Raw genomic sequence first — 27,696 nt, 5'->3', positions numbered from 1 at the left:
TTGGGCTTAGCAGCGCAACGCCACACCTACTGAGCTACCGCGGCAGGTAAGGCGCCAGACGGTGTTGTTATCCAGTAAAAGGGCAAAATGGTTACTACAATCATGAGTGACAAAAAAAAATTATCACGCACTTAACTTGCCTGGCGTGAAGGCGACTATGACAATTAATCAAAGACTTCTCTACTGCTGCACCGTTTTTGCGGCCCTTTCGTCTTTTTATTCGTCTTCTGTCACGAATTACTAAGACAAGCGGAGAGGCCACACTTCGCGCGGGAGTTTCTCCACAGCCAGAGGTCTCCTCCGCGTGCACCCGTACTTCGCACATGCCGCCACGTGCGAAGGCGCATGCATCAGGCTAATTCAAGATAATGTGAGCTAAATTCAAGCTAAATTCAGGCTTAAATCAGGCTAAATTCAAGCTAAAATCATGCTAATGCAAAGGCTCATGCATCAGGCGAACTTAAGCTAATGCGAGGTAAATTCAGTCTAAAATCAGGCTAAATTCAAGCTAAAATGTGGCTAATGCGAAGGCGCGTACATGAGGCTAATTCAAGACGAACGCATCAGACTAATGCTTGTGCCATTCTGCCTGGGCACCGGCCGAATTATCGCGGCGGTTAGAGCACTTGGCTCCTGATATGAAGACCTGAGTTTAAATCACACATGACACAGAATGTGTTTTGATTTTGTTTATTTTCTTTTTACAGCTTCGGCCATTTTCAACGGACGACGGAACCTTGTCGCGTTTGATTAGACATCTAAGGGTTTCGTCTTCCCAAAAAGTTTTATTCTGTTTATCACTCTGCGGTACCACTTGTGGGTGCAGCGCACGCACAGCTTAAGGCTTTTGATATTCATATCTTATCAGTATAAGTGTACTTGTCACGTAATGTAACAACACCACTACCATCCACGGAAAACGTTTTGCTTGGAAGACTGTGTAATGCCTTTTGGTGTCGTACGCTCAGCGTCACCTCCAACTCTTTGGGTTGGCACGTCACAAAATCCCGCAGGCAGTGGCATGGAGCCTTTCGCCACAATATTGCCGAGTATAGCAAGAGCCTCGGCGTCTGTCATGATACGCCACGTGTTCGGTCCCCTGACAAACTCATCCGCCGTGAGCGCGAGCAACCGGAGCTTCGGAAGCAAGGGGCGCATACACTCCCCGACCATCTCGGGAAGCCGATCTCCCACAACACCCTTTCCCACGCATTGGGTCGTCGCCCACCTGTACACAATACTCACAAGCCCATTTTCAGCAACATTCCACACGTTGTCCAGTATGTAGTTCACTGTCTGGGCGCTGCAGGAAATAAACGCTCTGGAGTTGAGTACTGATACGCCCTGAATGCGGAGCAAAACCTTGGCAGGGGCGTCCGCATCACTTTCCCCGGAACTCAATATGTGATCCAGATACGAGCAAACATCTTCAGGCTTGAGGTTTCCTTCGATGTAAGACGTGCATCTGGTGACCAGGTCCGTGACCAGGTACTTCGCAGCCGCGGTCCTCGTGTAGTAGGCATCACTGATGCTGTTTGCTTCAAATCGCCCGCTGTAGAAGTATCTGCAAATTCAGTACATGTACAAAAAGAAGTTAATTCAGAATTTTTGCAGTCCCTGTTCATTTAAATGGCGTTGGAGAATACATCTCTGAGTACCCGCAATAGAGCGAGTCGGGTCATGTAACTTTTTGTGCACACACACAGCTAGATTGGTTGTTTTCTTAGCCAATCAATTTCGTAATGTGGATTAATTAACAGCTCCTTCTCACTCTCGGCATGATGCCCCCTTGGGAAGTGGGGTCTTCGTAATATAACCCAGGTGTTCCGGGTTTTCGGGGGATCAAGCGAACCGCGTTTGATGCGGGCTCTGCACAAAAGCTGAAATCCTATGCTCTGTAGGTATTACTTCAGCATTAATTGTAAACCTTAGAATAGACCATCGCCTTCCAGGTGCCACCCACGAAGGAGCTACCATCGTCGATTTGTGAACTGAGGTGCGTAATAAGTATGCAAGTTTCTAATTTTCAGCAACACATTGGTTGTGTAACGAATTCTTTTTGGTTGCAGAGGTTGCCGATTGCTCTCATGCCTGTGGAATTTTACGTCCAATTTAGTTGTCATTGTTTCGATGAGCACTCACAACTTGTTTGAAATAGCTATAAATAAAGCGAAGCTTCCTTGATCAGACTGATGGGGACCATTCCGTCCCGAAAACGCACTGGGGGAAAGCGAACTTTGCCCACTGTGTTTTACAAATGACGATGAACAAAAGCGAAGGCACTACAAGCGCGTTAAAAAAAGGTTTCGCATGGTCGGAATCGAACTGAGTCTCTCGCGTTATGAAGCCGACGTCTATCTAACCGCGCCATTCCAACACGCTCGAAGCAGTTTGGAATTTGGTCTTTGGCTCAGGTTGCATGGCAGAAAGCTCTGAATTTAAGCTATCTTTCTCTTACAAAGGGAGATTTGATTTATACTCATGCGCTCCATCGCGTAGTTTATTGCCAGGGTGAATGGTGCGTCTTCTTTCTGAGTGACGATGTGATTCGCCCCCCTCTGTTTATGGTACTCCTACGGCAAGGATTTCGGAGTGCAATTCTCGCCTGAACAAGGCAATGTCACTCACAAATCTGAGTTGGTTCAAATACTTTCTCTTTACACACTTTATTCCGTGAATTGTTCCTATAAGCTCCCGAAATACATACTTTAGGAAATTTTGGTCAAATTAGTTACAGCACAGAAATAGTTCATTTACTTGTCCGACACCCTTTGTAATGCTAACTTTCGCGCTTTTCACATAACACGTTATCGTGGGCGCACATATGTAGTGTGTGTAAGTTAAAAGCTTTATGTACGTCTCTTCTACGCCCGTTGTCTCAATCCTTCAATGCTTGCAGACGTTTCTACTTGAACAAAAGGCGTTTTTAAAAAGGTTTTTTGTACGCCGCAGACTTTTCCTACCAAGGTGTATGGCATGAAGGTGATCCGCCGTTGAGCACCTTTCCGAAGTTGAGCTTGTTCGAGCCGTTGTTACAAATACAGGTCGTAACAGACGCTTTGTAAACATCGGGTGTACAAGAGGTAATAGATTGACGAGTCGGTAATTCCTAAGCTCTTTGACATAACCCCTTTGGTGAAGTATGTTTATGTTGGGATTTTTCTGGATAGTCGTACTAGGGTTGGCGCACCTTCCTCACATCCATAAACTCTTACACTGATACACAGAATTCCGGACACGAATACGTAAACTTAAAGAGCAACAGATACACAGCCTGCCCCTGGTTAGCACAACAGGGGACACGCTCGAAGACCAGGCTAACACACTCGCACAACACTTCCAACAAGTGTCCAGTTCCGCACCTTACACACACTTTTCTGAAACAAAACCGCCGCTGAAAAGAAGCCACTATGCGATAAAAATGAGTCAGCCACTTCTTATAACTTTGAGTTCTCGCTTCATGAGCTGAGGGCTGCTCTGAGCGACTGTAAGGCTTCAGCTCTGGGCCCAGACAACATAATATATACAATGATACAATACCTACACACAGACACTCTTGTACCACTCCTTCGCCTTTACAACAAGATATGGCTCTCGGGGCACATTCCGAGGTCTGTGGAAGGAGGCTATAGTATTGATTTTCTGAAGGAGGGGAAGATCCCATCCTCTCCCGCCAGTTATCGCCCTATCGCCCTGACAAGCTGCCTGTGCAAGCTCTTCGAGAAGATGATTAATAGAAGACTTGTGTACTCTCTGGAGTACAACGGTGTTCTCGAGGGCTGCCAGGCAGGCGTCAGGGTGAAACGATCTACAAATGATCAGCTTGTTGCGTTAGAATCCTACATCAAAGATGCATTTATTCATAAACAGTATTGTATGACAGTATTTTTTTATATTGAAAAAGCGTATGATACTGCATGGCGCTATGGAATTCTTAGCGACCTTAGGTCTTTTGGTTTGTAAGACATGTTAAATACGCTTGCAAGCTACATGTCAGCAAGAACTTTTCGTGTGAGAGTGGGAAATACACATCCCCGGGTTCACGTCAAGGAAAACGGTGTGCATCAAGGGGGTGTTTTGAGCTGCACGCTATTTATTTTGAAAATGAACTCACTTGGGAAAGGATTGCCACCAACAATTTCTTACTTTCTATATGTAAACGACGTTCAAATCTCCTTCAAATCCTGTAATCAGTCCGTTTGCGAGGGGGAAGTCCAGCTTGGTGTGAACAAACTCGCTGACTGGGCAGATAGGAATGGATTTAAGCTTAATCCAGAAAAGTGTACCTGTGCTGTATTTTCAAGGAGGCGCGGAATCTATGCTGACCCTGATATTAAGTTTAAAGGTGTCTCAATCTCTCCCAAAATGGAACACAATTTTTAGGCGTGGTACTTGATGAAAAACTGTCACTCATTCCCCATATACAACACCTGAAACAGGAACGCCATTCATTCCCCATATACCACACCTGAAACAAAAACGCCTAAAAACCATGAATATCCTGAAGGTCCTTTCGCATTGCTCCTACTGGGCGGACAAACAAATACTCCTCCGCGTTTTTACCAGCCTTGTTGGCTCACGGTTGGACTACGGGAGTGTCGGCTATGGGTCCTCCTGAAAACCTGCCCTGAAAATGTTGGACCCAGTGCTGCACTTGGGACTCCGTCTTGCATCTGGAGCGTTCCGGACGAGCCCCATTGAAAGACTATATGCAGAGTGTGATAGGTTGACCCTTGAACACTTACGTTCTTACACTTCGTTGCTGTATGCCATTAAGGCGACTTCCATAAAAAATCACCCATGTACTTTGATCATAAAGAATATCTCATCCGATCCGTTGTTCGCAGTACGGCCTTCGACAACCGCTCCTTTCTCTATCCGAGTGATAGCCCTCGCTGAGGAACTAGGGATTACACATTACACAAACCAGAACAGAACACTCCATTATCTTTACAGACTCACTAAGTGTGCTAACAGCATTAAATTGCTTCCAATATACAAAAAACATTGTCCTCGAGCATCTAATCAAAGCACTAACCTCTGCTAATCACTCAAAACTAATTGTTTACTCGGTTACGGTTCACAGTGGCATTCCGGGGAACGAAATTGCTGACCAGAGTGCCGCTGTGGCTGCTCTCCGCAGTAGCATAGATGTACCGTATGTCCCTACCTCAACCTGAGGCCACTAGTACGGACAGCTTTACGCAAACCTTGACAGGAAACATGGGACACACAAACAGAGAACAAACTCTACACTATAAAGCCACACTTAGGTAGATACATAACAGAAAAACAAGACGGACACACGGAAGTAGCCTTAGCCAGGCTACGGATAGGCGAAACTTTTGTAACACATTCACACTTGCTCACTGGGTCTTCGAGACCCCTGTGCGGCATGTGTCGAGAGGGCCTATCCGTAGTTCACATACGAATCACATGCAAGGCGCTCCACACCATACCACGCAAACACTTTCCATATATCTATAGACGACAAATCCCACTCCACCCATAGCATTCGTCAAACGTGTTTTTAAGTACCTATCGGAAGTTAAATTTCTGAATTTATTATCGTATCATGCTCAACCACAACCTGGCCCTCTACACCAGCCATCTCCATGGTCTTTATTTGTTTTTACCTCTGTTGCGGTTGAAGTTTAGTATTCACTTTTAATCTAAGCTAACTGCTCCTAGTCGACCTAGCGCTATAAAAACCAATCATCATCATCATTAATATATAAGCTAACTAACCCTCTGTTTTTGGTGCTCTTTGGCCTAGTGTGCCTTGCGCCATTAAAATGCAACCGTCATCATCATACTTTCGACGTCCGGAGGCATCCTCGCAAGTTTTCTTGGCTTTCCAAGTAGACCATTACCTCCATCCTTAAAAGTAGATCCACGGTTATTCTGTCATCACCTGTGGCTTTGCCCTTCCTTATTTATTCCCTCCAAACCAGGGTGGCCAGATTCGGCGTACCAAGGAAATATTCGTTCCAAAAAGCCCTAAAAATGCGATACTTTTCTGAAGAAACAAGCGATCGTTTCATAAATGCTCGTACACTTGAGCACGGTTTGCTATTGATAGTGCGGCAAGAGGACTATGTGGAATACGATGTGGAAAGAAACACGTACCGTTAAATACATTCTACGTCAAAGATATCCAAAACCTTAACAAAAACATCGAATTTGCCCCATGGCCTGTACCCTGTTCAATACCGTTTGTGCACTGAGTCATCACTCCAACTCGTGATTAACATTCTTTTTGGCTCCCCAAAGTATGCTAACTTTCACACCTCAGCGACACAGTCATATTTTTGTTGTAATATGTATTTATCAGTCCTAATTACACTCCGTGTCTTCACCTTTGCCATCGCCGGAGGGGGAGGTGGGGGAAGAGAGTTGGAGGAAGGGGGGGCGTTGATTGTCCCGACTAAATGTGGTTTTGTACGGCGGCTTCTCGAACATATACGAGAAGAGATTCGAGGACCATCTTCCTGTGTTCTGTAGACCCTTCGGGATGGGTCCACTCCCGCAGCGTTTGTGGCCTGACGTGAGGGGGAATGAGCGTATGTGCGCGGTTTTTCTGGTCCTTCAAGGCAGGGCAGCTCCATAGCAGATGCTCACTGTCAGCGACTTGTTGGCTGTCAGGTGATTCGCAGAGTTTGCAGGCACCGTCGCCGGGGTGTAGACGAAAGCGTGCCATGATGTGCGGCGTTACGGCAGTGTTCGTCCGAATGCGTCGGAGTGCGACCGTTGCCCGCCGGTTGTAACCGGATGGGAGAGGGTCATCCTCTTCGGGTAGACGAAGTCGAAGCGCTGCACGACGCTCAGCACGTGCTTTGGCAATGGCTTCCTTGTAGTCATACCCGTCCTCTTCCGACTTGTCGGGCAGCACCTCCAAAGATGGAGGCGTCCACGCTTGGAGAGCGGGGAAGACGTTCGTCGGTCGCGACGGAGGTTTCTGGCAATTATCGGGGTTGCCAAGCATCTCCCGTGCTGCCTTGTGTGCCTCCTCGTTGCCCGGTATCCCGTTATGGCCAGGGACCCAGCGAATTGTAAGTGTGCGGCCGAGTTGTCGGAGGTCTCTTGCGACTGCACGAATTCTTGCGACCGTCCGACTGCGCGTGTTATTTTTTCCGCATTCTCTCACGGCTTCCTTGGAGTCCACGTAGAGAAGAAAATTGGTTGGTGCCTCAGTCGGGCTTGTGGCGGCAATTCTGTGCGCTTCTTCCGTCGCTAGTAGTAAGGCCCTCAGTTCCGTTTCCTTCACAGATGGGGTACCACGGAGAGCTCTTTTTGTTTTGGTCTTGTCGCAGTACCACGCTATGGCGACCTGATCATCTTGAAGAGCTGCGTCAGTGTAAATCCTGAGCACCCCTTTGTCGTCGTCGGTACGCTGGAGCTCTTTTAGGTGTGTCGTTGCTGCTCATTGGCGACGTTTCGGATGCGCTGCGCTTGTGTTTTTGGGCATGGGCCGGTGATCAACGATGGCTATTAGTTTCCGTGGTTCAGGCGGTTGGTAGATCGGAGGCTTCTTGTCCAGCGAGTGACCACATTGACGAAGAATGGCCATGCCGGCTTGAGTGCTTTCCAGGCGTAGTAGTTGTGAAACTCCTAATCTTTCAGCTCTGTTTCAATGGTGTTCATCCCTGAGTGAAAGTGGAGGTTATAGACCATTGCAAAGTGAGGAAACCAGAGACAACTCGCATGGCTTCGCGGTTAAGGTATTCTACAGACTCGTTTTTTTGTGAGTCTATAGAAGTTATACCCGTACGTCGCGTTTGGAACCAACAGGCCGTTTACCAAAATGCGAAGAACGCGTTCATCGGCGCCCCACTTCTTTGAAGTAACCCGACGGATCAGGGAAAGGGTACTTTTCCACGTTGCGGTCAATTTCTTGAGCCACGTGATGGCGCCCCCATCCTCGTCTACGTCAAGACCGAGAATGCGGACAGTAGGTCGTTCTTGGATTTGTACTCCATTCATGGTGAGCTTAAACTGGCTCTTTATATTTTGTTTGTGTAGCCGTTTGTTTGCCACTACTACAGAAACAGTCTTCTCTGGAGATGGAGCGAGTCCTACCTCTGTTAAGAAAGAAGAGATTGTGTTCAGACCTTGCTGCATTGCTTGTTCTTGTTCGCCTATGAGCCTCCCTTTGTCCAAAGCGTAATGTCATCTGCATAGATCGTGAAACGCAAGCCTCCAATCTCATCCAGGAGGGGGGGGAGGTCAGACATGACGATATTAAATAGCGTTGGCGATAAGATTGAACCTTGAGGTGCTCCGGCGCAGTTTGCTGTTTTGGGGCCGAGTGTGGCACCAACTTGTACTCGATAGTGGCGGTCTCGCAGGAAATCTTGTACAAAGGCGAATGGCTTTGCGTCCATTCCTCGGTTGCGTGCGCCTTGGATAACTGCCTCATGAAGTACCGAGTCAAATGCTTTTTTTTAAGTCGATGGCTACCACTAGACGGGGATCACATGATGAGGTGTTAGCTATAGCATCTTCTGACAGCAATTTTAAGCTGTCTAGAGTAGAAAGGTGCATCTGGAACCCCGTTTGACGTGGGTGAAGGTGGCCTGTTGTGTCTAAATGCCACTGAATTCTTGCGAGAACCATCCTCTCCATACGTTTCATAGACACAGTCATAGTCGCAGGACTCATGCCAAAATTTTCACTGTCCAGTTCGGCTCTGGATTTTTTTTGGCACATGGCCAGCTAGGGCAGAGACAATAAACATGACTGGGCGATTGGAGGGGGGCATCTAGTTACGTTTGCATTTACGTTTACGTTTACTTGGCAGATTGGAGCAGATTGCGTGCAGTTGTTGTCCCGTATAGTCTCATATGACCGTGATGCAAGTTGCACTCACACGTCGATAACACCAAACATATACCACTCAGAGAGTTACAACTTGCCGCAGGTGTTCTCCAGTGGTTGTTCTTCAAGCTCCAGGTGATGTTTTGGGATAAACAAAAGGTTAAACTACTTTGCACTCACTTTTCTCACGAGCTAATGCAGGCCCGCCCAGCTGCCATGAAACCATTGATGACAGTGGGAACTGTCCGGAAACGTGTTCGGAAGCTATAGTTCATACCACAAGCTGCATACAGTACTGTGAAGGCTACATTGTTGTCAATAAAGCGCCGCGAAGGAAAGCGAGGATAGGCGCCGGAGCCTTGCTGTTCCACCTACCGAGAGGGGAGACTGCATGAAAGGTCTTTTCAAAACCCCCTTCACGGTGAGTTAGGCGCCCTCAGTGGGCGCTCTGTTGACAACAATGTAGCCTCCACAGTGCTGCATGCAGCTTGTGGTACCAACTATAGGGCGATAGTTGCAGCAGTTTTTTTGTTTTGCCGGGGTAGAAACTTCAAATTTTTCGCAATCCGCCCCACGCGCCAGTGACTCGAGCCGGCTTCGAGAATTTTTAGGAGGAAGAGGAATATTGTTTTCCATACCTTCATAAGTTTTTCCATAAGTTTTCTCCTGCGCACAAGGAGCTACAACAGCCGACCATTTTTCCAAACTACAAAAATTTGGACTTGCTGTATATTCCGTACTTTCCTGAAGAACCGCCAGTTGTCCCATAGAAGTAATGTACGTGAGCAACGGATATTTCGGATTTCGGACAAAATAAAGCCGAAAGTTAGATTTTCCGGACGTTTTTTTCGACAGAGCCATGGTGCAAGTCCAGGGCGACGCCATTTCAAATTCTAAGCCACTTAGCTTTCTATGGGGACTGGTATGACTCCCACCGGAGTAACAAACTGATCTTGTAGGCCATAATTTGTCATTTTGTTTGCGCCGGAAGTAATCTCGAAAGCCGGAAACGGGCCATACTTGGCCAGTTTTCTTTTAGGCATCAATTTTTCCAGGCACCAGGTGACGCTGAATATAAGCAGCAGTATCATCGTCAGGTTGTCCTGTTTCGCGCGTCGTGCAGTCTGTTCTTTTACTTGATCGGCAGCCATTGTGGTAATTTTGGGTCACGGGGTTAACCCCTATCCTCACACGAAGGAGGAGTTTAAGACACGGAACCATACGCGACATCTCCAGTTCTGTTAAGTTCGTTTTTGCGACTCGCGCATTTTTCGGGATGCTTTTTTATTCGAACTATTTTTCGTTCCTCTCCACGTCCGAAAAATCGTTCGGCTACTATATAAAAATTTCGCCAAAATTAAAGATGTCGACCGGACACCCCTGTCCCACCTCTCGTAAAAACAGCGTAAAACCCACTAAGACAGTTACATATTACTGTTTTTCGCCCAGTCTGTTATAGCTGGATTAAACGCAAAGGTATACTTTACCGAAGCAGACCGTGGAAGCCGTCTGGATGCAAGTCCGTAATGACCACCTTTTCTTCCTTGAGGAAATCACCGTAGAACATTGCCTTGAACACTTCGTTCTGCAGGGCCAAGATGAGCCGGTGCGCTTTGAACGAGCGAATTACGGCAGTCTGCTGCCACTCCACCACAAACTCCACGTCGGTCAACTCGGCCTCAGGTCCGAGAAACCTTTGAAATGAAAACTGAAAGGAAAAAGGCGGGAATCAAATACTTTTGGTCAGAGTACAACAGCCGGCCCGTTGGAAAGGAGTACGTCCTCAAAATCTTCGCGACTATTTGGTCAAGACTGCACTTGAGCACGACGGATGGCAACAAGAAGCAGATGTAAAAGAAGCGCTATTTACAACTGATATTCTGTTCACGGCCGCAGAATCTTGTGTAAGTATGAAAACATAAAAGAATGCGCCTATGCACTCAGTGCACATTGTTAACCAGCGAAGCTCTAAGTTAACCTCTGGCTCTGCTCGCGCTGCCCCGCCCCAGCCCGCCGTTCATTGTCGCTTGAGCTGTACGCTTCATGCAGTAGCTTGGTGTGCTCGCGCTCTGCTGCGAGCGGTATTCTTTTTTGGGCCTTCGATGCGCCGTTACCACTTACCGGCGTCGGTAGATGTGAAGGTGTGTGTACGTCATCTAGATAGTAGAAACACAGCCAATCTCCCTCCCCTTCTGACGCCCCTCCAACCTGATTTTTTCGCAGATAGCATGGATAGTTTCATGCGTGCACGGGACCGCCAATGTTTTTTTCCCCAGTCTTACAAAAGATAGCTTTAAAAACAGCGGCCATAGATTAGTCCACAGCACGCGCTGAAGTCGAACACTAGTCCGTAAATTGACTACCAGCCGTTGCATTTCTAAAGCAAAACAATCAGGGATTGCTAAGCACCACACTCACTAATTGATTATGTGAACGTATCTTCCTCCGATTTCCCTAGATTCCTGAATCCCTGCTTAAATGAGTGCGCAACATTGAGGTTCTTTGCAAATGGCAGGGTAGCTGAATCTTGCGCAACATAGAAAAATGCTTTCAGCCGTTACAATGCCGAATTCGCTACCTCAATGAACAATGTTAATATGCTCTTGTACGCACATTCAATTATGGCCCTGTTAAGCAAAGGGCAGTCTTGCCGCACGGTACATAATTTACGAAGGTTGCAACACTACTTATCCTGTATCAGGAACGACTGGGTGAACGCAATTCAGACAGTTCGTGTGGAGCTTAAAAGCATCATTTGCTTTAATTGTAATTTAATTTAAATGGAATTTAAATGGAATTTAATTTAAATGGAATTTAATTTAAATGGAATTTTTCGCCCTCCATAGGCATGCGGCTGGCTTTCCCGCAATACATCGGCGCGCAGCGGTGGCGCGGGTGTCATTTGCGACTTCCGTGGCAGGGTGGACCAGCTCCACGCATGCATGCCGTTGGAGCCGAAAGCGCCACATTGGGCGCTGCGGGCTCCGGTGTCACCGAACTTCAAGTCCGCGCCACTCGCTGTGCGAACTTGCTCGGTTCGCTAAGTTTGCCGTTATTCGCTTATATCCATGCTTGTCTACGCTCTGTCGAAGACGCAGAGGACTCCATACCACTTCCGAGAACGAGCGAAGCCGTCGCTGCCGCGGGCCTGCTACAGAGATACTGCACTGCCATTGAGGGCAGCGGTCTTGTGCTTGTCGACTGTTTAGATACCGGGAGCAAGCAGTCACCAGCAACGCGTTGTGCTCCAAGAAGCAGGCTACACTCACACAGTTCTTCCACTCGAATAAATTAATGTTTTCTTTCCGAGAAAGTGTCGTATCAATAGTGAACTGCAGGGTCGTAAGAGCTCAGCGTTAGCTCGTTACTCCATTGACAAGATTGCTCTCGGCAAGATTGCTCTCATATAAGTTTTTTTTGCTTCACTTTCTACATCGAATTTTTGCTATATCGAACTATTTTACAATCATCGCGCTGTTCGATATAAGCGGGCTTTACTGTAGGTGAGTCGCTCGCATAGATGGCCGTCCGAACCGCCGAAAGAACCGCCGGTTGCCCTTCCCCCTCAAATCCGGAAACGCCGATTCGCCGCAGCCCTTGAGTGAACCCACCTATATCGGTGCCGTAGTCTCCAGCACCAGATGCATCATAGAGGCGGCGCCACACCCCAACACAAATCGTCAGTGTTTCAGTGAGTGGCGACGAGGATACATATTATGTAAACATCAAAAAAAGAAGATTCTTTCTGGCATGTTAGTACGGCCCCTGAACTACGCAGAGCGTAAAATTTGGTATATGTTGTCGTAAGCTGTAATCTAGCAATTGCACTTCTGAAATCCCGACATCTAGGAGCTTATTAGGGCCCATTTAAGCTTTTGAGGGCTGACCGGGGATCGGAGAGGACGCCCCATTGTTGGCTGACTGCTTTAAATTACAAGGCAAAGCAGCCAGCTTAGTGGTGCTCGCAGATGTTTCGTGGCAGGAGTTTACCTAGAATTTCGATTTTGGGGGTTGTTGAAATACCCCTGGGGGAATTTTGGGGGTGTGTGTATATATCCCTGACTCAGCGGGGTGCAGATCCTAGAGCGCGGCGTAGGAATCCGGGTCCCTATCGCCCATGATGCAGCGATCACTGAGCAATCAATGGGGGCTGTATAGTTGCTAATGTGCTCCAAGGTGGAATACTTTGCAGCTGGAGCCGCTATGTGGGCCCCCCGTAAGAAGCAAGGCACAGTGGTGGCAATCTTCATTGGAGAAAATCTCCAGGGAGGGTTAGGGAGGGAAAATATACATTTTTAATTTCAGAAACGGCTCTGTGCACCGGCCCTGAACTGGGCGTCCTGTAGTCTGGGATTCCCTAGTTTTTGCTGGCTGTTTTGTGCCCTCGCAGAATTCCCTGGGTCAAGAGGGCAGAATGGTTAATAAACTTCGTCTCTCTTTCTCTCTGTTGAACAAGGTGCTGAGCCTTTCCTTTGCGTCATCTGCGCGCACCAGTGGTTATGCAAAAAGTTCCGTCTCCGTTGTACCAGTCCCTGCGCCGTTTTTGAGCCGACACTCCAGCCAACTACAAAATGGCCCCAAATTGCATCTTACCCAACCGTCATTCCAACGGCCCTGAAATTGTGCATATTTCACGCTTCGAACCATTTCTTCGGCGCCCTTTATGTTTTGCCGTCTAAAGAGGAGTTTCTGCCCAGAGCTGAAACAGTGAACTCCAGCGACGTACCTGTCTCCTAGGTGATGCTTAACTACCCATCTTAGCATTTGGACTTATCATAGCCCCACAGGCAAGCGCTTATACCACCTTCACCACCAAGCTTTGCACTTTCATCATCATCACTTTTTTTGCAGCAGCTCCTCGGCGCGATTGGGTACTCATTAAACGCACCCCCAAATGTTCTGATGCGCGTCCCGTATTATACATACATGTGTGTATGTGTGTGTGAAATAGAGAGAGCGCGAGAGATAAATTACGGTGTGTAATAGCAAGTAAAGAAGTTCAAGCATTAATTGTAGCCGTTCTGAAGTGAAGGTCCCCGCCAGGTATGTAACATTTCCATTGACAGAGACCATATTCCACACTGTTCCGACATTGGCACGGCCTCACCTCGCCTTGGCTGTCAGTCTGAGATGAGGTTGAAGCTGTGGGTTTTAGTTTGGTTCTTCCGCAGTAATGACACGGCCGATCTAAAAGAGTAAAATAAAGAGGCGGTCCATCAGTAATTTAATCACTGCAAGTTAACGTCACTTTTTTTCTACAGTGGATAAATAGCACTGCACAGTACGTTTGTCGCAGATAACCACATCCACTATGAAAGCCGGCTCTTTTATAAAAACTCACAATGATAGTTCAAAAACTACCACCGAATTTTAGCAGCACATTGGATGCACAGAATTTCGTAGATGAGGCAAGCGAAGCGCTGGCAATTACAGATGCCGGCTGTGAGCAAACTATGCTTCTTATTTATAAACGTTAAATGGTCCCGCAGCGCTCTTACATTTGTATCAGCCGGCCACCTGAAGTTCTCTGAAACGTTTAAAGGGGCAGACAACTGATTTTTGTCGAGTATATTTTCTTTATCCCAAATGAAAGCAAATCACTTAAAACTCCTTGATTCGAAACTGTTTTCCTGATAGCCCCCTAAATCTTTTGAAATCGGAATTATTAAATCTTCCAGCCCTACGTGTCCCGCCAGAACGAGTGCTTGCAACCGTGACAGTGAGCCATGTGGCAACCATTAACTGCACGTGAGATTCAAAGAGGTGTTCAAAAACGTTTCCCCGGCTAAAATAACAATAATGTACAACCTTTCCTATTTCTTCAAGCAATGTCTGAATCACGCGTTGAAATCGATAGAGTGTTTTGGACACGAAACGTATGGTCACGTTTACGCCCAACGTATCGCCACCTTTCAGGTTCCAGAAATTTGAGTGGTAAATTTAAAAAATTCCGCCTGTTTATTAGCAATTCCTTGTGGCTACCCCAGTATACAAAACGCCGGTTTCATATGAGTTAGATGACATGTATGCACCCCACAAAAATCGGTTATCCGTTCCTTTAACTGGCTTTGGCCATCGAGCAAAGAAAGGAAAGAGAGACTCGGTGGTCACCGGTGCATTGGGGGAAGTGTGGATAGAGAGTGAGAGACAGACAGACATAGAGAGAAAGAAACATTTATTTAAAAAGGAGTGGCTGAGATTTGGCTACGGGTAGGTCCCTACGTACAGGGCTGGGGCTCTCCCGCTCGTCCCCCGGCTCGAAGAACAAAGTTCCCTTGAACCCCGATGAGGTACCAGCGTGGTATTACACGCTCTCAGGGTGCTACTGGCAACAGCGGCGTAGCAACGGCGACAAAAGCCGGCCCATCGAAGCCCTACGTCACTTCGCAGCCCCGCAGATGTTCGATGATCTGCCGGCGCAGACGCAGCAGACGACAGTTTGGCGAGCAAATGTTGAGGAGGTGGCACAGGTGCGCAAAATGCAAGCAACTATCTGCTCGCGTCGCTGAAAATGTCGTCCAAAAAATATAACCTTCCGGTGCCCTTGCCACGTAACTGCCTCTCTTCTCTGGCCGCCCTCTTCTCACACCGTTCCCCTCCTGTTTGGGTCGACCCATCGGAAATTTGCCAGATCCAATTTTCCCGCGGTCGCACTGCTGGCACGTCATCTGTTTGGACTTGGTGCTCCATCCACAAGCGCCAAGCTTCGGTGCGAGCTTTTTTTATATTCTGTGGTTAACACATTCTTTCAAACGCGTTTTCAAAAGCAGAGATTTTTAGGCCATCACGAATCCGTCCGGCGGAAACAGAAAACCGTGAGTGCACGTGAGCGCGTGCCTCATGGCGTCCGCCCGGTGTCGTGCATGCTCGTGCGTGGGCTTATGCCACGTGAGGAGCTCGAGCGCACATGAGCGCGTGCCTCGTGGCGACCAGCGCGTCATGGGTCCGCCTCGCTGCAGACGATGACGACGAATCTGCAAAGTCATTCCTTCACAATGCACACGTGCAGACGGCCACTGGACCAACTGACGAAGTGGGAACACTCAGCCAGCGTTCGCGGCGTGATATTCTCCTTGTAGTGAACGTACACTCGCCCCTCGAGTAGCGATACCAGACAAGCTCCCGCTCCCGGCGCCGAGTTTGCGCTGCCAGTACCAGCCGGTACTAGGTGCACCAAGAGAATGGTCTAGAAAAAGAGGAAGGCCGACTGCTCGATGGAGGGACGAAATAAGGAAATTCTGAGGCAAAGAATGGACTCGAGCGGCGCGGGACAGGAGCGGTTGGAGGTCGATGTTAGAGGCCTTCGTTTTGCAGGGGACCTAGTGGGCTGCTGCTGCTGATGATGATGACGGTGCAACAGCCGGGTCTCCGACCAAGAGAGAGGGGCGCCAGTTCGACTGTTTCTCCAACTTTTCAGCCAGCAGCAGGCCAGCCGCGAGATGCAGCAGCCTCCTGCCACGCAGCCACGCCAGCCAGCCAGGCGCCCACCTGCCCAGCCGTCCGCAAAGCTAGTGGTGGGGAAGATATACGCGGCCTCAGCCGGAACCGGCCAAGAGCAGCTGGTGCCCGTCCTCCTGGCCCTGGTGCACAGCCCAGTGGGTCGCTTTCCTGTTGAGGAACCCGCACGCCTGGCTGCCACTGCCACCCTGGCACAGCTGAACGCCCCACCCCCGAACATGGCTAACAGACCCTGCAGGACAGGCCAGCGACCAGGCATCCTGCAGTGGAACTGAAACCACCTGGGGCTGCGCCATGCGGAACTGGAGAGCAGCAGCTGCGGGAGCACTATAATGTGCTGGCGCTGCAGGAGACCAACGTCTGTACAAGCTCCCTGCGCCTGCCGTGGTACGTGTGCCACGCAAGCGCAACAAGCGCTCCTGCACCAACCATCCGTGCCAACACGCCAGCCACACACCAGGTAAGTTCCAGGCAGCTGTCTACGTGACGGCTGTGCTCAACAGTGCTCCTGTGGACCTGGCCTCGGTCGTGGATGTCCCCATGGAATGCGCCGCCGTCACGGTGCGCATGGGATTCACGGACCCCACTGTGGCCAGCGTCTACGTTCGCCCAACGCGGCCCTGGGATGCCAATTCCTGTCTCAAAGCGCCCTTCTGGCTAAGAGGCATGGGTCACACCCCCTGAAGAACTTGAGGAGCGATTTTGAGTCGTATTATTAAGCCATTTCAGTTACTTGGACCCTGGCTTCAAAATAAAGTGTTCTCTCACTTTCTCCCCTATTAGTGGGAAGGATAATGGAAATTTTCAATGCAACTAGACTCACCCGGTGCTTGAGACACCCCCGCAACAAGATTATAACCACCACCTGCATGAGCAAATGAAATAGAATTGTTAGACATCACTGCACTTCGAAATAGCTACTACACCACCAATCTAAATACCTTGGCCACAAAGATGCACAGAGCCATCTTTCTATCCCATTTATTAGTGTGCTGTTACATTTTGAACACCGTGCCAAATGGCCCATCTTTTACCTTGCCATCATGGCCTTCCAATGCATTCAAGCATTCTCGAAAAGACTTAATTAGTAAACAAAAAGGTATGAACGTTAAGACGAAGAGCTTTGAACAGGACGCATTTTCGCTATTCCGTTTTGGTAAAGCAGTTGAGTGCATAAAATGCAAAAGTCTTGCAACTGAGTTAATCAGCAGTCAAGGAAGCGATCAAGAAAAGAACCAATCCGGAATTTCTATAAGCACGTGGCACGCAGATCTTAAAGATCTTAAAGATTATTCTTGGCCAATGGCCGCCTCAATATTGGCCCGGGAAATTTTCTAAAGGGGATAGTCTTTCTAGGGCTAATTAAAGGCAAAAATTTTGGTCTCTCTTCCTGGCTCATTAAAACCATTCACCCGGCCAAAAAAACTGCTGAAGTAACGCTACAACTAAATGTAAGGAAGGCAAGGCCGGTCCAAAGTACCAAAACGTCTGCTATGGCTTGTAGCGCTAAGGGAACTAGAACTTGTGAGATATTCGAGTCAAACTACAACATAAATGATACTGGCACCGATCTTTTATTTACAAAAAAACACGTTAGGTTGACTTTTAAACTAGCAACTTAAAAAAATGGCTGGCGATTACTGTACTCCCTTATACGAAATTTGGGCGCAGCGGGAATCGTGATCTCCTCGGTCCCGTCGCGTAGCTGCTGCGTTTCAGGAAGTGATCACGTGATCAGCAAACGCACGGTGGCGCGCGCTAGTCTGCCGTCATCTCGCAGCGCGTTGCCGCCACCACGTATGTTGTTGCACATCCTGTTTGAACCTTCCGCGCAAATTTTACGTGGTCCGGATGAGCCAGGCGACGAGGAGGACGACGAAGAACCCATGTACGTACAGTATGCAGCGCGTACCGGTCTTCTGTGGCGCGGCCTCCGCATACTGTCCTCCCTGTGACACTTTCCCTATTCTCTTATCCCCCGCCTGTTCGTACTGCCGGTTATCTCGTAGCGTGCCGCCGCCAGAGAGAACGTCTCCCGCCGCCTCGGCATACCGCCCTCCTCCTTACACTTTCGCCACACTTTCCTCCTCCGTTGCCCTTTTGTCTTCGGTGTCTCCTTCGTTCGCTCGGCCACGATGCCGGCTTAGCCATTAAACCGAAGTAGCGGACGATCAAGTACTGCGCACTAAAGCGCGTACACATGCTGTCGAAGGGAGGCGAGATAAAAGAAAACAATAAAACAATAAAAACGAGCTGCGATAAGCCTACCAGGTGCACAACGTCCCAAAAATGTTGTGCGCGAGCAGTTCCAAAGGGCGAAAATTGAACTGAATTGAGCAAACTTACACTGTACTAATAATGAAGCACTCGGGAAATGATGTTGAAAGTGGAGAATGTCAACGTACCCCAGATATTTAATGACCTGAAACTGTAAGATCCATTTGAGAAGTCTACAGGAAGTAATAGTGAAAAGAACACCTCATGCACACACAGCGGGAGCCGAATAATCACAGGGCTTTAAAAATGGTACTAATTTACTTTCCAGTCCTGTGGAATCGCTGCTGATGAAGGTGAGTGACAAAAGAAGGGTGAATACTGAACCGATACTTCGTTAAGAAATGTTTTCTTTTTTAGGGGCGAAGCTCCTTAAGGCGTGGGTCTGTCCATCCTCGACGTATGTATGTAGCCACCTCTAGTTTAGTTCTTGGATTGTTTACTAGATGGCGTGGCTACCTCTAGTTTAGTTCTTGGATTGTTTACTAGATGGCGGTACTTGTATATGATGAAAAGATGCGCTTGGATTGTTTACTAGATGGCGTGGCTACCTCTAGTTTAGTTCTTGGATTGTTTACTAGATGGCGGGGAGCGTTGTAATGAAATCCGTTCGCTGTTGGCGCGCGCTCGGAGTCGCCCGATGGATAAGGCTGCAGATGTGCGGGCCCGCGAGGCAGAAGCGCTCCGTGAAGCTGCGCGACGCCGCCGCCAAGATCCTGCCGTACGAGAGCGGGAGGCCGAAGCGTGTCGTCTGGCTGCGCGACGACGTCGCCAAGATCCCAGCGTTCGAGAACGAGAGGCCCAAGCGTCACGGCAACGGCGCGAGGACCCTGCCGTACGCGAAGCGGCACGGCTGCGGCGCGAAGAGGATCTCCAAAACGTCAGAGAACGGGAAGCGGCGAGAAAGCGCGCGTATCGGCAGGCAGACCCCGATGCAGTGAGAGCTCGTGAGGCGTCTGCAAAACGCATCAGGCGAGCTTAGCCCCAAGGTGCCGACGCGCGGTTTAAGCGAGACTTTCTAGACGTTACGTTCGGACACAGATGTAGTGGGCGAACTTTCACTGAAGAGTCACGGTTTTACCGATGATTTCCCCTCAGGAGCTTCGCCCACTCATCATCATTCACCCCGTGGATATGCTGTGACTTTTTTTAGTGTGTGTGTGTGTGGGCGTGTGTGTGTGTGTGTGTGTGTGTATGCGGGTGTGTGCTTGGGTGTGTGTGTGTGTGTGTGTGTGTGTGTGTGTGTGTGTGTGTGGGCGTGTGGATGTGTGTGTATAGTCCAACTACAGCCTGCATTTGGAGACGCCGTAAACATCTTCTTTACTTGATAGGAACGGGTACCTGCTCAAGTCACATTTATTTATTTATTAAGACGAAAGTGTTTTATTCCGTGATACACGAATATTTCAGTGTGACGTCATATTCCTCACGGAAATGACGCCAGCACAACGAAGCAAGCGGCTTGTAAAGGGTGCACCCCTGCACACATGGTCTTCTTGCGGGGAAGCGACATTTAGTACTAAGGAGTACATTACACTTAGGGTTGTTCGTTGTCGGGTTTTACACCAAGATTTCACTGCCGTCAAATCCGTCACGGAATTGACGCCAGTACACCTTTGCCGAAGCGACCCGCCAGCAGGACGTCCCTCGCCAAGCGCGCCCACGAGACAGCTGCGACCCGCATATCATTCGCTCAGCTACAGATTTTAGAGCACATTTTTTTGTCTTGTTTTACCGATTACTACGACAGAGAGATCAAGCGTTTTATTTATTTATTTATTTATTTATTTATTTATTTATTTATTTATTTATTTATTTATTTATTTATTTATTTATTTATTTATTTATTTATTTGGATGGTCACGATGGCGAAGATGGGTCATGCATTGCATCTTCAAGAGTAAGCACGCAATGGTAAATATGCAGAGTTCAAAAATAACGTCACGGTAATTAACGCGGTTAATTACTTCTAGCCCCATAAAACATGGTGGACTACTGGTTAAAATGAAAGATAGACTATGCTTGCCGTAGTGCGTGCAGGTGGATTTAACAACGTGCATATTTTTTTGATCCAATCGCTCAATCATGTAAGAAGAAGGGGGAGCAAAGGACACGTTGAAGTAGACGGAAGGCGATGATGGCGTGTTTTTCATTCATTTCCCACTTTTCACCACGACACGCAGCCAGCCCAAGAATTTTCGCTCTTGCTGGCCCGCTTGCCTATTTACACTTTATTACTTTAATTTCACACCAGCGGCAATCAAGACGCAGCTAGCATACATATGCTGGCTGCGCCTTAGCTGCACAATACTAGGTGTATACACTTAGTGTTATGCAAATACCAGTGTAGCTAGTATTGTCTTCAGTGACTGACAATATATCCATCCCATTGGTAGCATTTTATCGAACAGCCGCAAGAATAGTAGGTAAAAAGGATAGCGTAACTGCGACTACAACACAGCGAAAAAAATACAAGCTTCAGTACAATACATTGCTGACGTATTGGTGCATACTTTTTCTGTAACATAGAGCGTCATAAACACAACGGCACAGAAGCAGGACGAGACAAGAGTTCTCTTTTAACTGACAGTGAGGGGTTGTCCCGTTGTGCCTCTTCTATGTCGCTGTGTTTATCGCGCTCTAATTTAAAAAAAAAACAGAGCATTACAGTATATGTAGCCAGACCATAGAGTGTTCGCTCTGAAACAACGCAGAGAAGCCACTTCATAAAAAATTAGGTTTCATTTTTTTCTTCCGAGCCCGCATCCGCGGCCGCCCCCACAACCTACCCCGGACCCACAATTGACCATGCACGGCATCCCCACACCACTAGTAACCACCGTTCGGGGATTCGACGTGTTTTTCCACTACGACGGCTCCGGCGCCACTCTTCTCCAACAACTCCACAAGACGATCACTCAACTCACGCACCTCATTCGGCGCTTCCGCGGCTCCACCTACGGGCTCAACGAACCGGACACCTGCAAACTCGTCCAGGCCCTCGTCATCAGTCGCCTCACGTGCAGCTGCCCTTTCGTCAACCTGAAGATACAGGAAGCTAACAGGCTGGACGCTCTGATCCGCAAGACCTACAAAGCAGCCTTAGGCCTACCTACCTACGCCTCCAACACACGCCTCCTCCAGCTTTGCCTCCACAACACCCTCACAGAAATCTTGGAAGCCCAACGCACTTCCCACCTGCACCGACTCTCCCTCAGACCGGCTGGTCGACGGGTACTCCAGCTCATCAGAAGCACGGCCCCTGCCACCCCACACGTGCCCCAACGTATTCCCCTCTCCACTCGTCCACGCATACACGTCCCTCCCGTCCCCAAGAACATGTGCACCCCTTCTACAACCGGGGCCACCGCAACGCGTGCGTCCGACTTCTCGACAGCCGCTACGGCACGGATCCCAACACCCGCTATACCGACATCGCCCAGTACTCCACCCGCCACAGCACCACCATCGCAGTCCTCACCAACGAGAGTCGCCACCCCACCGCAGCCTCCTACCGCTCATCCCCACGCCCAAGCTTCCCTGACCCACCGCTACCAACCCTACCTAACCATCATCACCGACTCACAGCAAGCCTGCCGCCTCTACCAAGCCGGCCTCGCACCGCCAGCGGCCTTTCAACTGCTTCAACGCCTACCTGAACACATCGACCTCACCATCGTGTGGACCCCCGGCCACTCCGGCCTGGCAGGGAATGAGACGGCCCACGCCGCAGCCCGCGCACTGGTTACCCGGGCATTTCCCTCGCCGAGCCTCGATCAAGCAACTCCCCTAGCCCCCGACCAACCAGCCCTGACCACTCTCGAACCCAATTACAATTTCATCCTCTCCCACTACACCGACTCCCGACGGCGACACCTTCCCCCCTTCCCCCCCCCCCCATTCTTCCCTTACCGCCCAAGAAGCCTACATCCTCCGTAGCCTGCACAGCGAAACCTGCTCTTTCAACCCGACTGCGCCCTCTCAACACCTACCACCTCGTCTTCTCCTTCCCCGAACACCCACACCCCTCCTCTTCCACTGAAGTGTGGGAGTCGGAGCTGACGAGCTCCGCACCGTTGCTGGTCAGCTTGCCCTGGAGGCAGCCTAGACAAGACGCCCCCTGGACTTAGGAGGCTAACCCACAGCCTCCTACCCCTTACCTTTAAGCTCAATAAACGTTTTTCCACCTAACCAACCAACCAATCAATCACCCGCCGCCGTGGCTCAGTGGTCAAGGCGTTGTGCTGCTGAGCACGAGGACGCGGGTTCAATGCCGGCCACGGCGGCCGCTTTTCTGATGGAGACGAAAGGCAAAAACGGCAGTGTGTACGAGATTTCGGCGTCCAATAAAGCTCCCCAGGTGGTCAAAATTAATCTGTAGCCCTCCACTACGGCGCGCCTCATCGCCTTCGTTGCGTCGGCGGGTTAAACCCCACTGTTAAGGTCGGGCCCGTCACTAAATAATGAAAACCGCCCGGCAACTAGATATATTCCGCTGGGGTTAGCTTGTTTACCTGCATTGTGTTTGCTTCCCCGCCAGCCTAGCTGGGTTCGGCGCGAGGGGCGTAGGAAGAAACTGCGGAGGCTTCTTTGTTATTCGCCGAGCTTTTATATTCAACCGACGAGCGGGCCCGGAGACGACGCATACAAGCGAGTCGGCCACTCCATAATAGATGAAAGCGATGTCAGCTTTCCAAAGCAGGATTTCTTTGCGTTCGTCTGAAAAGCCGACGGAAGGGGACCGTCGATATTTTAACTACCGCGATTACCACCGCCGAAGGTAGGAGGCTCACTAAGAGGGTTCAACTTAAATTGAGAACTACTCAGCGGACAATGGAGCGGAAAACGATAGGTGTAACAATAAGGGACAAGAAGAGAGCGGAGAGTGTCAGGGAGCAAACTGGTGTTAAAGACATATTAGTAGAAATTAAGAAGAAGCGATGGACGTGGGCAGGGCATGTAATGTGAAGGCAAGATAACCGCTGCTCATTAAGGGTAACAGAGTGGATCCCTAGAGAAGGCAAGCGTTGCAGGGGGCGGCAGAAAGTTAGATGGGCAGATGAGATCAAGAAGTTTGCGGGGATAAATTGGTCACAGTTGGCACAGGATCGAGATAATTGGAGAATAATGGGAGAGGCCTTTGCCCTGCAGTGGGCGTAGATAGGCTGGTGATGATGATGATGATGATTACCGCCGCGAGAATCCCCGAACCGGACAGGAGCTGAAAGTTGGTCAAGGGGTGAAACCTTGGTCACCAGACGTTCAGTCTATGACAGTTGCACTGCTCAAAGTTACTGGGCGAAGTTGCCATTCGTCACACGTCTGAGCCTGGCGACTTGGCGGCTGGGATGCCTCAATAGGTATAGGCGACAAGACTTTGTTAGGCGCTCCACGTGTCAGCAAACGAAAGGAATCCTGGCGGTGCGGAGCCCAAATATAGGCGTGCACGGTATGTCAAGACTTCAAGACGTGTCGCCCGAGAGCCGATTACCGGAGTTGGGTCTGCTTTTAGTTGGTTGGTTTTCATTTGTTATATTTGCGTTTTGCGGAATACCTCTGGTTTTCTGTATGAGAGTGAGAGAAGTGGGTCATGTGATTATTTTGTACCCCTAGCTTTGTTTGTCACGGCGGCCAATGAGTGGCCTAGTGTGGTGTAATCAATGAGCCATCCTCACTCTCCCGTTGTGACGTCCCTTTTGTGGGCGGGGTTTTGGCGGTAAAACCGAAGAGTTTGATGGATTGAACGGAGAGGGAACAGAGACAGGAGGTGGATAGCGACGAGCTCTCGCTCGGCGCGGGCTTTGCCCGACCTTTTGTTTGCGATCACGAGCCATGAGTTGTAAACAAGTAATGTAAATAAAGTGTACACATTGTACATTTTGAGTTTACTTGGAGTAGACCGTCGTCGGCTATGTGCCGTCGGCCAACGAGCCAGCGAGTCGTCGCTTCACCAGATCAGCGATCATCGACTTCGGCGACCGAACAACATTTTGTAGTTCAACTCCCACAATCAACCAATCACCTCGACGTTACAACTCCAATCCGAAGTTTTCAAGTAATCCAAAGTTTTCAAAAAACATTTGCTTGTGTGTTTATTGTACAAGTCGCGTCTGATCGCTTGTGATCAACGCGGCGATCACACAAAAAACTGGAAAATGATACGCCAAAAAGAGATGCCAAACATCACTCTGTTAGGAACTTTCGTGTCTTTGTCACGTAGGTGTCAGCCTTCCGTTTTAGGGGTATTGAACTAAGCCATTTGCATGTATAAAGAAAAGTAATCGACATACTGACCGGAATCATGAGATGCCTTGCCGAAAGTGCCTGTCCCGGAATCTTAGAATTCCGGAAGTACATTCCCGTTACAGTGTAGGGGTCAATAAGGCTGAATGTTTGGAAATTCAAACCACCTAAGCAAGTAAAAGAGGCCACTTTTTTAGCGAAATCCTCATTGTCTTGCTGCCGCTTTAAGAGATCAAAGTGTTTTTTATGATATGTGTGACCCATTAAAATTATTAAGTACCCAGTACAGGGTTTTGCCCTAATCAACCTTCATGAGGCGAATCTAGATTAGGAGTAAATTGTCTGTTTTAACGGATAACTAAATGCATGTCCGGCCTGTTGAAACATCGAAGTGACTCTTGTTACAAATTTTATTCATATAAATGCACTACAACCTAAAGATCTAGCCTTAGCCTTCAAGAGGGCGAGAGGTCTTTTTGCTATTCCACACCTAACGGAGTGATGAAGCCTAACATGTGATATGAACGCTGACCAAAACTTCTGGACCTGAAGACTTGAAACTTCGGGAGTGCATTCCTAACATGGCGCAGAGATAAATAACGCTGTAATGTTTAAAAATTACGCCCTTTAATGGAGTGAAATTGCTAAAATGTTTTTTTAGGATGACTTCGTTATTTCGCGGTCGCATTCCCATATAGCTGTTTTTATATAGGTAACTCAAGCGCATGCCTAAAAACCGTTTTATGTGGTTGCGTCTTTGTACGAATTTCGCAACATTTTTCGAGCCCTTTTATACATGCGACGGGTCCTGTTTGCAAATATTACCGGTACAAATGTCAAAAGCAAAACAATTTCAAGGTAAGAATTTCGAAATTTCGTCTTAAAAACCTGAAAAAGGCCAACCGATATTTTTAAAGGGCACCCTTATGAGCTCTAATGGGAGTAAATTTTGTAAAGTGAAATGGGTTAGTGTACCCTTAACGAGCTGCAATGGGGGTAAATTTAAATAAGTGTAAAGTGAAACGGAGTAATATGTGATATCAACTCCTAATCCCAAAGTGCTGGACCTAGAGCTTAAAATCCCAGGAATACATTCCTATCATGAAGTAGGAGCTCAATGAAGCTTTTTTTATGACACTATTAAGAAAGTAAAAACTGGTAATGTTCCCTCCAAAATTTTATTATCTCGCAGGCCCGTTCAAATATCAAACTGTCTTTTGCTTGTAATGTACCGATTGCGGATTATACAACGTACATTCTAAGTCTCTCCTAAGCAACACCTACTTGGCCAGTGCTCGTTTCCAGTAAAATTACGCGCTTATACGCATTACTCAATGTGTTCACACATCGATATGTTAACACTGCGGGTACTACGGCTAGTCAACAACTATAAACACGTTGACAGCCATTCCAGAGTCTTTTTAAAGGTCATGGATACCCATGCACTTACAGTACAAGTTAGTGGAAAGTAGCGGTTAACCTAAGTTTTTGATATTTAAAAAAATATATAATAACGTTATTAGTTTTAAGAAGTCTTAAAAATCGTAGGTAGTATTCACCAGTCAATTTCTGCCGCAAAAATAGTGATGCTAATTTTTGCAGTGTGTCACTCTCACCCGCAGGGAGAACTTAGCCGTGGGTGATCTTTTCTTTTAACACACCGTCCAAGCTCTCACACTTCCTCTGTTCTATGCTGCATTTTACCTGATAGTATTTCCATTGCTTCGCAGTTTTTCTTTTTTTTTTTTGCTGTCGTGACAGATTTTATGCTTCACACTTTTTGCTAAAACTTAAGGACCCTATCTTCCAACGCCCCTCCCTTTCCCGTCCCCAGAGTTTTGGGAGTGCGAACTGACCAGGCTGAGAAAAGGCCACCAACCTTTTTGTATTTTTCTTTCTTTTTACTCGGCTTCAGTAAAAGTTTTACTGACTCACTGATGTATCGCATTGATTGAAAACTGGCGTAATAGGTTTGCGACAGAAGTCGGCGAACAATTTGTCTTTATCGCATGCGTGCCGGAATCGATCAACTGCGTCAAATACACAAAACATAAGCCACTGGCCTGACAGGTGCCCGTTGAAAAAATCTGTCTACCAGACCCGTGTCTTTAACGAGAAACACTTCTCTCTATATAAAATTTTCTCCTCAAGCAACACTTCTCTCCTTATAAAACTTCCTCCTCAAACTTTGCCCAAGAATATCGTACGCACAAACGGACACAGCGTTGACCTTCTCAACGAATTCTTTCAGCGACGTACTTCAGCTCACGAGCGATTAGATAACGGCCACTCCTCAGATTAGCCCAACGTTCACTTTTATCGCCACGGAATTCCGTTACCGGGATGCACGCACAAGCAGCCGACCTTTCGGCCTCGCACACATAACTGGACGTTGAAGAACAAAGAAAACCTTCTAAAAGGGAAGGTGCACGACGACAACTACATATAACAGGGAAATGAGTTCCGCTAAACACAGAAACTGTAAGAATCACAGGCAAAAGTTGACTCGCTTCGCATCTGCCATGCACTGAATTGAGAAACCATACAACGTTAAAATTGAATTCCGCCACATGCGCACGTGCAAGGAATGCCTACGGGATACGCCATTCTAGGAGTATACTTATACTAAATCTGATATAGAGTTAATAAAACCCAAACACTTACCGTAATAACTCATCAGGACAGGTGTTTATCGAGCTTCCCGCTTCTACGAACACAATCGACGTGATATGTGTAATTGACGATGCAGCCACACGTGCAGCCGTCTACTACAGCGAGCTAGAAGCGAACCACACCGCTCTGCAGCAGCGCGAATGGAGCTCTGTGCGAGTAGAACAGGCGCCGACCGATAAAGCCTCCCTGAACTGCTCTTATCCGCTGCGCAAGTTTCCGGTAACGGTCGTG

The 27,696-nt window shown here is 48.3% G+C and overlaps 1 protein-coding gene across 2 annotated transcripts; it reads right to left on the bottom strand.

Moving 5' to 3' along the window:
- Positions 1-674: 674 nt before the first annotated feature.
- LOC144138785 (BTB/POZ domain-containing protein 6-like) lies at positions 675-27,696 on the bottom strand. Of its 2 annotated transcripts, XM_077671250.1 has the most exons (5): positions 27,457-27,696; positions 17,099-17,140; positions 13,925-14,004; positions 10,305-10,525; positions 675-1,564 (listed from the first exon to the last, which is right to left on the bottom strand). In XM_077671250.1, the coding sequence occupies exons 1-5, from the start codon at positions 27,467-27,469 to the stop codon at positions 904-906; spliced, it is 1,017 nt and encodes a 338-aa protein (XP_077527376.1). In that variant the 5' UTR covers positions 27,470-27,696; the 3' UTR covers positions 675-903. The 2 variants fall into 2 exon arrangements, with proteins under 2 accessions (XP_077527376.1, XP_077527377.1); XM_077671251.1 differs by lacking the exon at positions 17,099-17,140.

This window comes from Haemaphysalis longicornis, unplaced genomic scaffold, assembly GCF_048455015.1.
Source record: "Haemaphysalis longicornis isolate Haplotype H1 unplaced genomic scaffold, Haemaphysalis longicornis Haplotype H1 scaffold_5, whole genome shotgun sequence".
NCBI classification, from domain to species: domain Eukaryota; kingdom Metazoa; phylum Arthropoda; class Arachnida; order Ixodida; family Ixodidae; genus Haemaphysalis; species Haemaphysalis longicornis.
This window is presented reverse-complemented; position numbering and strand designations above follow the sequence as displayed.

What these genes read in the sequence shown, in the direction of transcription:
- LOC144138785 (XM_077671250.1), bottom strand. An exon ending in GGGGGTGTCTCAAGCACCGG is followed by an intron (nt 14,005 to 17,098) that starts GTGAGTCTAGTT and finishes TTACTCTTTTAG; the next exon opens with ATCGGCCGTGTCATTACTGC. An exon ending in AGACTGACAGCCAAGGCGAG is followed by an intron (nt 10,526 to 13,924) that starts GTGAGGCCGTGC and finishes TTTTCCTTTCAG; the next exon opens with TTTTCATTTCAAAGGTTTCT.